The sequence below is a fragment of the Schistocerca piceifrons genome, chromosome 1, assembly GCF_021461385.2.
Source record: "Schistocerca piceifrons isolate TAMUIC-IGC-003096 chromosome 1, iqSchPice1.1, whole genome shotgun sequence".
Lineage (NCBI taxonomy): Eukaryota > Metazoa > Arthropoda > Insecta > Orthoptera > Acrididae > Schistocerca > Schistocerca piceifrons.
Genome location: NC_060138.1, coordinates 627,433,743 through 627,445,809, shown reverse-complemented (window position 1 = coordinate 627,445,809; position 12,067 = coordinate 627,433,743). Strand labels below are relative to the sequence as shown.

General features: G+C 38.9%; 1 protein-coding gene across 1 annotated transcript in view; it reads right to left on the bottom strand.

The window, feature by feature from the left end:
* LOC124710862 (TBC1 domain family member 19) overlaps positions 1–10,237 on the bottom strand; it is a 173,422-nt gene extending 163,185 nt beyond the window's left edge. The window contains exon 1 of the mRNA XM_047240959.1: positions 10,136–10,237. Coding sequence (XP_047096915.1) covers positions 10,136–10,237 — 102 coding nt within the window. The remainder of the gene's footprint in view (positions 1–10,135) is intronic.
* Between the last annotated feature and the right edge of the window lie 1,830 nt (positions 10,238–12,067).

The following is a 12,067-nucleotide window of genomic DNA, read 5'->3' as shown; positions in this document are numbered from 1 at the left end:
ATTGCTTGTACAGCCCTCTCGCAGTGTCCGGAGCAAGTATGGTGGGTCTGACACACCGGTGTCAATGTGTTCTTTTTTCCATTTCCAGGAGTGTATATATATATATATATATATATATATATATATATATATATATATATAAACAAAGATGATGTGACTTACCATATGAAAGCACTGGCAGGTCGATAGAAACACAGACAGACACATACATACACACAAAATTCAAGCTTTCGCAACAAACTGTTGCCTCATCAGGAAAGAGGGAAGGAGAGGGAAAGACGAAAGGATGTGGGTTTTAAGGGAGAGGGTAAGGAGTCATTCCAATCCCGGGAGCGGAAAGACTTACCTTAGGGGGAAAAAGGGGTATACACTCGCACACACACATGCATCCATCCGCACATACACAGACACAAGCAGACAATTGTCTGCTTGTGTCTGTGTATGTGCGGATGGATATGTGTGTGTGTGTGTGTGTGTGCGCGAGTGTATACCTGTCCTTTTTTCCCCCTAAGGTAAGTCTTTCCGCTCCCGGGATTGGAATGACTCCTTACCCTCTCCCTTAAAACCCACATCCTTTCGTCTTTCCCTCTCTTTCCCTCTTTCCTGATGAGGCAACAGTTTGTTGCAAAAGCTTGAATTTTGTGTGTATGTATGTGTCTGTTTGTGTTTCTATCGACCTGCCAGCGCTTTCGTATGGTAAGTCACATCATCTTTGTTTTTAAATATATTTTTCCCACGTGGAATGTTTCCCTATTTTTTTATATATATATATATATATATATATATATATATATATATATATATATATATATATATACAATAATTTATTTTAGTTTAATATTAATATTCACTTAAAGAGTATAAACACTTGTCAATCAAGAAATGTTTCAGCTTCACTTTGAATAAGTTCCCTTTGTGGCGCCTTATAGGGCTCGGTAATCTGTTGTACCATATTTGACCACTAATGCATGGGCTATGGTCTGTTGTTTTTAATTTTGTTCTTTGTCTGTAGTAGCAGTCTTTATTTCTTGTATTATAGGCATGCATATCAGAGCACTTTGTTTCTTTGTTTTGATGTGTCACAAAAAATATAATTAATTTGTAAAGATACAGTGAGTAGACTGTGAGGTATTTATGATGAACAAAGATTTCCCTGCATGAATCTCTATACCCTAATCCATGGATAATTCTGATTGCTCTTTTCTGTAGGGTTAATATTCTGTTCATATGTATGTCAGCAGGACAACCCCATATCTCTATCCCGTAATTAATCTGTGCAAAAATGGTTCCATAATAAATTGTTTTTAATGTCTGATGTGGAACTACTTTTGATAACTGGCTGATTAGATGTAATGAACTGCTGATTTTATTGCATAAAAATTTGATGTGGTTTACCCATCTTAGATTTTCATCTAGGTGAATACCTAGAAATCTGCAGCCTTCTGAGTCCACTACTTCAGTTCCACCTATGTTACTGATAAAAGTTTGGTGTGAGTTTGTAAGTTTAAATGGCAATAACTGAGATTTACTGATATTAACTTTCAAACCTCGATCTTGGAAATAAGTAGTTATTTGCTGTAGTCCCTCAGTTGCTACCAACGTTAACTCATCATTTTGTTTACCAAGAAATAACAGCGAGGTATCATCTGCATAGGTTACCAATTGGGAGTTGAAAGGTTGCTCTATATCATTTATGTACACTGGGAAAAGGAAAGGGCCCAAAATTGAGCCCTGGGGTACACCTTGTGTGACTGTCTCATATTTGGACTGGAAATTAATGATCTGATTATTGATTTTGTAAGTCAGCTTTGTACACTGCATGCGGTTAAATAAATATGTAGCCAGCAATTGCATGGATGCAGCATTTACATTGTATGACTCAAGTTTACTTAAAAGTAACTCATGGTTTACCGAGTCAAAGGCTTCAGTAAGGTCTAGAAATATGCCAGCTGTTTGCATTCCTTGATCAAGGGCACCATACGTTTTGTGAAGAAATTCCGTAATTGCTGTGATAGTACTACGATCTTTTCGGAATCCGTGTTGTGTCTCTGTTAGGAACTTATTTTTTCAAGAAATAGTCACTAAGTTGTGTCAGCAGCACAACTTCAAATACTTTGCTGAAGACAGATATTAATGATATGGGCCTGAAATTTGAAACCTCTTCCTTGGATCCTTTTTATGCACTAGTTTAACTGTGCTCCATTTCAATACATTTGGAAATGTACGTTCTCTGATACTGCAGTTTACCAGGTGGGTGATTATTTTAACTAATTCCTTATTACATTTTTTAATCACGATACTACTCAAACCATCCCATCCAGATGAGAACTTATTCTTTAGGTTATTTATTATCCTGCCTATTTCTTTTTCACTTACTTGTTTGAATTCAAAAGGTGGCTCTTCAAAGGGGCAGAGCTTTACCTCACTACTCACAACTGTGTTATTAATTGGACTAACAGCTGCAGATATAAAGTATTTATTGAAAACATTGCAGACTTTATTAGGATCTTTAATTGTGTTTCCTTCATGTCTTATAATTAAAATTTCAGTTTCTGGCTTCGGTGTGGCTTTGCGAAATTGATTTACAAATCTCCATGAGGTCTTGGCTATATTGTCAGATTGAGCTATTTCACTGCTGTATATCTGTTTTCTTAGATTTGAAAGCTCTTTCATAAAAATTTTCTTGGCTTTGTTGTACTTGGCCTTAAAAACCTGCAGGTTTGTTGACTTGTGTAACACATCCAGGTCCTGGATGTTTTGCCTGAGTTTTATCATATTTGCTGGAAGTATGTCTGTTGGTTTTTGCACTTTGGTGATGGGTGAACACCCTTTGTATTTTCTTAACAGGGCAGCATCTGTCAAAGTGTCTTAGCATAGTATCATAGAATTTGGCCCATTTGTTTTCAGATCCTTCAGTCTGGTAAACCAGATCCCAGTCCTCTATAGCTAATTTATTTCTTAGGGCAAGGATGTTACCCTCTTTTAAGATTCTTTTATTTTCGATAACATTTGTCATTTTTGGGATGCTTGTGTTTACATACTCTACAAGCTGGCATTTGTGGTCAGAGTAGTGAAAATCCATATTCCAGCACCTAAAACTGTCTTTGATATGTTTACATAGTATAACGTAATCAATTCTGCTAGATGTGGACTTTGTTACCCTGGTATCACTATTTACTACATTTATGAGATTATATGAGTTAAGAGTATCTATTAACCTCATATTACACAAACTGGAAGATTTTGCCTCAATATTCAGACCACCAAGTATAGTTAGGTCACTGGGACCACAACGCCCCACTACTCTACTGAATACGTCTATGAAGCTAACTACATCAGCCTTTGGTGGATGGTAAATCCCAATAACTTTATGTTTTCTCATAACCTCTCTACACTCTTTGGTGTGGACTTCAGTGCCTGTCACTTCAATCAAGCCTTCTTTGTTGTACTGGTCTAGATAGTTTATTTTCTTGTACTCGAGATTCTCACTAATGTAAACTGCCACACCACCACCCTTATGTTGCTGTCTACAATAACTATTTGCTAAGGAGTAGCCCTCTAGTTTACAGTAAATAATTTCATCAGATTTTAATCCATGCTCAGTTAACACTACTATATGAGGTGACTGTTCACTTACAAAAACCTGTAATATATTAAGCTTGTTTCTAAGGTACTGTATGTTTAGGTGCATGAGCCTTAGTGGTATTTTTAACTGGTCACTCTGATTATCTTCCTTTAAAATGCACTGAGTTGGTTCACTTACATAAGTTCTGGATCCAGGCACTATAAGTGTTCCTGTTCTTTGGCGATCTTGCATTTCTCGATCTACTACCCAACCTGGCTTCTGTCTGTCTAGTTGTCAAGGTAGCTGTTGAGGTGCCTTCTTGCTCTGTACAGTCCGAGGAGTTGCCGAGCTGCCTGGTGTTGCAGTAACTGGAGTTGTATACTCCACCACATTTGATTGAGTAAGTGATGCTGAAGAGTCTGCAGTTGATGCAACAGCTTCTGTTGTTTTAACTAGCTGGCTTGGCCAGTTGTTTTTACCCAGTCCTGGGAATTTGTTAGTTGCTTTACTTTCCCACAAAAACATGTCACTTTGAACTCTGGGTTTTATTGGTCTTGAGGACGGCTAATTTAACAACTGCAAATAAATACTCACCTAACAAACAAAAATAAGTCCTTTATATGAACACGACCTCCGTGAAGTTATTTTTTCTATTCAGATTAGAGACCTGGTAAGCAAATGCTGAGGAGCTATAGCCTGTCTGTAAACTGAGCAGCAGACATGGTGTGCAAAGTTGCTTTTCTTGGAAGAACAGGGAATTATTTCAGAAAAATTGTGACATTCACAACCTCAACAGAAGACAAGTGAAAAATTTCCACTAAGGCTCTGCAACTTTCACTAAAGTACACAGGGGAGTCACTGAGACAGGTACAAAAGTATACCATAAGCTTTCCATCAATACAAAAATGGAAATTAATAATGTACAGATTTTCAATGGGAAATTAAAGATATTCTTCATAAAATATTCTTAGAGTTATATGGCATGCTTTAGTATAACAGCAGAGGAGCCCATTAGTTTAAAACACACTCTTAAAAGCAAAAATATGATGATGAAGTGTAGATTTGTTTTTGTTGTTAGTATATAAATGTGTAGGTACTCTGAGAAGAAATATTATATTTTAATTTGGTTCAAATGCCTCTAAGCACTATGGGACTCAACTGCTGTGGTCATAAGTCCCCTAGAACTTAGAACTACTTAAACCTAACTAACCTAAGGACATCACACACATCCATGCCCGAGGCAGGATTCGAACCTGCGACCGTAGCGGTCGTGCGGTTCCAGACTGTAGCACCTTTAACCGCTCGGCCACTCTGGCCGGCTTTTAATTTGGAAAATGTGCATTTATTTGTATATGTCATTAGGATTAAAATGTGTACTTTCATTTATTTTACTATTTTAACCATTCACTTAACTGAATGTCTGTCAAGGACACATTTTAATGTTATGAGCAACCAACAATTCTTAGCAAATAAGTAAATAGCCTAGTATACTGCATATGTGATACAAAAAATGTTCATCTAATACTGTATTACTCCACTTGCCTTGTTCTGTATATCTGGTACACTAATGGTACAATATGTAATCAACAGGACGAAATTAAAAAAAAATAAAAATAAAATAAAAATAAAAAAATAAAAATCTACAGCAAAAACTCTGCAGCTGCCATACAGGATGACTAAGAATCAACTTCCCCCAAGCAATATAGAACAGGATGCAGAGATTTAGTAGTTTTGTCCATATGCATTTCTTGCTTTAGTCCTATTTGTAATTCATACCAAATATGTCTACTCCATGTAGTGTTAACACACTTTATGGAAAATAAATATCCCCTGGCATATCTGCACACTCTGTTGTTAGTGCAGGGTGTATACGACCCGGGACAACCGGGAAATCCGGGAAAAACCCGGGAATTTTTTCATCCGGAAGAAAACCGGGAAAAACCCGGGAATTTTTCGGAATTCCGGGAATTTTTCATTGTTTTAGCTTCTAGTTAAATTTTTGTAGTTTTGGTTGCAGAACTGATTCTCTAGCAAAGAATGTTATTGTATCCTGCTACTGGAGAATGATACTGCAGCAATAAACTATAAACGAGAGGGAAAAAAATGAAACTTCAGTGGCAAAGGAAATGTGCAGTTTACAACAACAAAACACCGTGCACGCACAAGCGTCTGCAAATAGCAAAAATATGTCAAAAGCCGTAGGGCTCAGACTGTAATTCTTCGTAACAATAAACCGCTTGCTATGAGCATGACGTCACAGCCGTTCACATTAGGTTTGTTTGACCAGTTGCCAGCGGTCTGTTGCGCATGCGCATTTGACTCGCGTAAAAGCAGTACTTCTCCCGCTTCCCACTATTTGAAGTTCGGCTGTTAGCTGTATCGGCAGTAGCAGCAAACAGCCAGATGCAAACGAGAAAAATGTTTCTCGCGCGCCCTAGCTGCCAGATTCGCGCTTGCACAGAGTTGTCTGAGTTGTAGTGGGGAGGGGGCTAGTCTCCACGTGACCCGTGTTACGTTAAGTGATTTCGCTGCTTCTCTTCGTGTACCGCTCCCACGTCAAATGAAAACAAAACGGATTTCTGTGGCCGGGAGCTATCAAGTGAATTAAAATTACGGAGGACAAAAATATATTATTAATTTCAGTTTTCCGATTTGATTTTATTTCCAAGTTAGTAGCAGCCAAGATTTAATCGCCTTGCAGAACAATGAAGTTATTTTTGCAAGTTTGCTAAAGAAATTTGGCTTTATTAATTTTTCCGCTGAGGCAATCATTTTATATGAAACGAAGTGTTTCATTCTACAGCATTGGCTAGTTCCAATTGTTCGCTGAATTTCAAGTGCACGTTGTCATCTTCTGCCATGTATGGCATCATGCCATAATAAAGAACCAAAAATGAGATCGTAGAGTACTGGTACACCAAGAAAATTTACATCCCAAAAACCACACTGAAAAGCTTAATATCAGATGGGACCCACTTCATTGTGAATCTGGAAAAAGCCAATTTGCGCTTCAAGCCGAATTATGCATTTTAGTACGGTTTACGAAATTCCGATGCGCTTTGGAGTATCCTCTGATGCCCTGTTTCTTTTATTGTGTAATGTAAGCTCTGTTAGTGCTTTATACACACGAACATGCGGGCTTCCTACACCACTGTAGTTGCACACGCGCAATAATGCCTGTTTTCTGGCAACTGGTAAATCGAACCTATTTCTAACAGTCTCTGGATAGTATTGCGAACGGTGGTTAGAAAAGCGTCACTTTCAAAGTAAATTTCTTTTTACGCAAGATGAATTACGTTACGTGTGAGAAAGTGGGATGGGTATCTAAATCACAGAGCGTTCGAACTGAACATTTTGAGGACCAGCCACTTACAAGAATTTCGAGCCGAAACATTTATGTCATGATTTTAAATTTACTGGCACCTTCGTGTGATGTATCTTAAAGTATAACACACGCAAACAAAATCAATATTACATGTGAAAGTTTGGCTTCTGTTGTAGAGTGTTAATCTTAGAGACCAATATTATATGTGAAGGCTTAGGTTTCTTGTAGATATACGGTGCTGTGTACATTAATGTAAACCGTTTAACTTTTCCTCTTGTGTGTTCGCGCTGTGTAACCAGTGATCTTGCTATTGGCGACTATAACCAGCACCCCCTATAGAGGGGGTGCTGCTATAACACGTGTCCTATGCTCTGAATAGCTGCTGTCATCGGCTGGCGAGATCTCGTGGCTTGAGATATGACTCGCTTACAAAAGGACATCGCAACCTCGGTTTCAACGCTCCGGAAACTAACGCGCTGTATTTGGTGCAATTCGAATTTATACTTTCGTAATACGAAACTATGCAGCGTATATGTTGCTGCAAATCAAAGGTCTTTCCAAAACTTCTCTCCTTTTTTATTAAACGTCCCTCCAAAACTTCTCTGCCCCATCTTTTCTTTTTTTTCCCGGGAAATTCTACGCGATTGTCTAAAACGTTAACCATTCAAAGGATTGATAAGTTTTACAGTTCAGAGGGAAAATATACGGAAAACCTACTGTCACTTAGCACAGAAAAATTGTATTTTCGCCAGGGAAAAAGCGTATTTTTTAAATGGGATATCCGGGAATTTTTTTTCCTTGTCCCCGTATACACCCTGTAGTGATTCATAAGGTGAGCAGTGGAAACGTCTAGCCTATATAACTTGGTGAAACACCTCATAGTTGCTTGTTGTGATGTGCTGTGGTAAAAAGAATGGAGAATAGTGCCTGCTCGCTCCTCGTTTTATGGGCTTGTGAAGGAAGGTAGTGCATGAACACAATTTGGTGACATACCGTCCCTTATGCTTCTTACCTCCACACCTGCCTTACCACGTGTTTGCAACCCCAGAATGCAATTTATCCCTTAACACAGTTCTATTGCACATATATGTGGTACAAACATTTATTATTTTTCTTAATCCACATTATTTAACAATACACATTAATTTTATGTCATTAAAACACTATTCTTAATAACCTGCGATTTTTCCATCCTTTGCAATGCAGGAACTACTAATCCCAGAGGAAAAACGAATATGACCTTTTTTATTGCAGATTTGATAAAGCTTACAGATGAAATGGCACAATGAAATAAAATAATAATATAATGAAATAATAAGTAACCAGTTACACAGAGGAAATTTAATTTCTTTACCAGTTTTGGACATTTAGCACCCTTCTTCAGAAAGTTACAGCTATAGCATAATTTGCGACTGTCAATAACAAAGTGCATATGGCAAAATGCCGTGATCATGAATATTCGCGCAGACTGACACTCAGTGCGGTGGCTGAAGGGGGCGACTGGAAATGGGAAATGCCTTTACGGTTGCTTTCATCAGCTAATCCGCTGAGTGTCAATTTAGTTTACACAGTTTAGTTTCACAGTCTCTACATAAAAGTAGCACAAATAAGCGAAACAAGTGCAGACATCACTTACTTTCGATAGAAGCCTTGGTTTTCGAGATAGTCGAGAAAAACATATAAAAGTCACCTTCAAATGACCCCTCCCCCCTTCACCACGTTCACACCCCGTCGATCAGGAAATTTTCTTATTCATCACACTTCCTCGACCACCGAATAAAAATTTGTGACTAATTACATGTTTTCCCTTTCCCCATGATGACTGGACTTAAAGACAATATGCATAGGCTAACCGTATCTGTTGTCAACAATAACTACATTTTTCACAGGGGAAAACCGGTAAATCACAAGAAGTTCAGTAAAGTAAGACAAATGGGGAGGCCATCCACTGGCTAAGGTCACAGCGCCACCAATATCGGTCGTTTCTGCCGACCAATGACATCGGCCGATGTTTTCATATCAGTAAGCCACTACATGCGCAGTAACAATGTAGCCAATCTCATCGCCTGAACGTAGACATTAGACGAAAATCGGTGAAACTCAAATCAGTTTGTTTTCTTCGGTCATGCTGGCCGACACAACGCGAAACAAGGGCTGTAAGAAACTGACAGGTCTGAAGGCCAATTCACAAGGTTTCTTGGGAAGGAAGTTTTGTCACGTCGGCCGTGAGTTTAGCCGGCTGACGTTATCCGTCCGTTGTTGATCACGTGACCCGTCCAAGCTCATTTCCTCTCGATACACGCCCATCACAAATCTCTGTAATTCGTTTCGTTGTGGTTTTCGTGGTTAATATCAATTGTTTTTTGTTCATTATTTGTTATGAATTGTTTCGTTTCGTTATTTCTTTTGTCAAAATTTATAGTAAATGACGAAAGATTAATTGATGCCTTGAGGGAACAATTGAACTGAACGACGTGGGCGTACTAAAATACTTGCACTCAACTACATTTATAAAGTAAATTTTTATACAAACTGATACGGTATTTAATATCTTACAATGAAATGCATTGCAATATGGCTCCAAATTGAAGTGAAAAGAGTACTGTGTGGGTAGAATCAGACTGATTAGTAGGTGGAATTTATTTGTATGTTGTCAGGCATTTCTACCGTTTCATAAAGAAATGGACGGAAACACTTAGAAACTGCAAGTTTTTTTGTTTAAACATACGTTTGTGGAAGACTTATTTATTGTTAACCGGCTCTCTGAACTGTGTGTGAAACAGATTAGTTAGCATCAGCGGTCAATGTTTATTTTTATACCGGTACGTATTTTCAAAAATCTTACCAAGAACCCAAAGAACGGCAGCAAATGTATGAGGGTGAACGGAAAGGTTAACGGTGTAGGGGGCGGGGAAGGGAGCGCTAACCGAATAATTTGTCGCCTGTGTGAAAAAATGAGGGGGCGGGGGAGGCAAATGATACCAAATATTGTTTTAGGACTCACTGTGAATTTACAAATAAAGGCTATTTCTAACACAAAAGTAGTTATTTACGACTAACTACAGCTCAAAATTCAGAAGGTGAAGGAAAACTAAGAAGCTTAACAATCGAAAAAATAAATGCACACACACTCAATCGCGGGCGCGCACACACATTCGGGCCTGTAAGAAAAGCGAAATTAGATTTGCTGTGCAGTTGTCAGCATGGTCCAACGTGCTACAAAACAACTTCGTCCATAGCCCTACCTGTATCTCCGAATAGAAATTTTTGTAACTACTCATTTTCTTGATTTCTTCAGTAAGCCTTTCAGCTGTAAAATGTATGCTTTTATCTTTCATGTCATCCATTTTCGTCAATGTATAATGAGATGATAGTTCGACAGGACTTCCTGCAGTCGTCTGGCAGCTGGGAGCGTGTTTATCAACGTCGCCAAGGCAACAGACAACGCATCCCGCTTAGTGGCCACAAACGCATGCGCAGCGTGCTTAAACTCAGCACGCTTGAGCGTTTGTAGAAAAAAATTGCGAAAGCTTGAGGACTGAACAACTAGCTTAATGCTTGACTGAATTTAGATTATGCATGCTTGTGCAAGCGTTCAACCGTGCGCATGCTTGATCGTGTGTACCAATGCTTGTGAAAGCAGTTATCTGATTTTATTGAACTTTTATTTGGTCCTGTTAAATTACATTCTGTACAAAGGTTGTACAGTATTACAGGATAAATCGAAGAATATATAATTACGTGGAGAGAAAAGAGAAGAAAAACAGCAATACTGTGAGACAGTTTCCGTAGCGTGCATGGAGGTGCTACACGTTCATGGTAGCGTATCTAACGCGAATAGTTAATATCAGCAAACCTTCGATTCTTAAAGAATCGAAGACGTACGTGTAAAATACGTAGCTTTCACGTCTGCTTACTTCACAAATGATTTAATGTGTTAAAAATTCGACATTAACATTGTATAAGCTAGAAACAGTTGAGAAAATGTTTGAAATTATATAAAAAGTTCGTAGGAAACCGTTAAGCGCTCTCACAAATGGGTACAGTCCCCGTAATTTGGGCTCCCCGTTTCAGCAAAAGCAAGTTTTTTACGCATCTCATTGTTGACGTCTTATATCCCCCCCCATGAACCATGGACCTTGCCGTTGGTGGGGAGGCTTGCGTGCCTCAGCGATACAGATGGCCATACCGTAGGTGCAACCACAATGGAGGGGTATCTGTTGAGAGGCCAGACAAACGTGTGGTTACTGAACAGGGGCAGCAGCCTTTTCAGTAGTTGCAGGGGCAACAGTTTGGCTGATTGACTGATCTGGCCTTGTAACACTAACCAAAACGACCTTGCTGTGCTGGTACTGCGAATGGCTGAAAGCAAGGGGAAACTACAGCCGTAATTTTTCCCGAGGGCATGTAGCTTTACTGTATGGTTAAATGATGATGGCGTCCTCTTGAGTAAAATATTCCGGAGGTAAAATAGTCCCCCATTCGGATCTCCGGGAGGGGACTACTCAAGAGGACGTCATTATCAGGAGAAAGAAAACTGGCGTTCTACAGATCGGAGCGTGGAAAGTCAGATCCCTTAATCGGGGAGGTAGGTTACAAAATTTAAAAAGGAAAATGGATGGGTTAAAGTCAGATATAGTGGGAATTAGTGAAGTTCGGTGCGGGCAGGTAGGTTAGAAAATTTAAAAAGGGAAATGGGTAGGTTAAATTTAGATATAGTGGGAATTAGTGAAGTTCGGTGGCTGGAGGAACAAGACTTTTGGTCAGGTGAATACAGGGTTATAAATACAAAATCAAATAGGGGTAATGCAGGAGTAGGTTTAATAATGAAAAAAAAATAGGAGTGTGGGTAAGCTACTACAAAAGCATAGTGAACGCATTTTTGTGGCCAAGATAGACACAAAGCCTACGCCTACTACAGTAGTACGAGTCTATATCCCAACTAGCTATGCAGATGATGAAGAAATTGATGAAATGTATGATGAGATGAAAGAAATTATTCAGGTAGTGAAGGGAGACGAAAATTTAATAGTCATGGGTGACTGGAATTCGATAGTAGGAAAAGGGAGAGAAGGAAACACAGTAGGTGAATATGTATTGGGGCTAAGAAATGAAAGAGGCAGCCGCCTGGTAGAGTTTTGCACAGAGCATAACTTAATCATAGCTAACACTTGGTT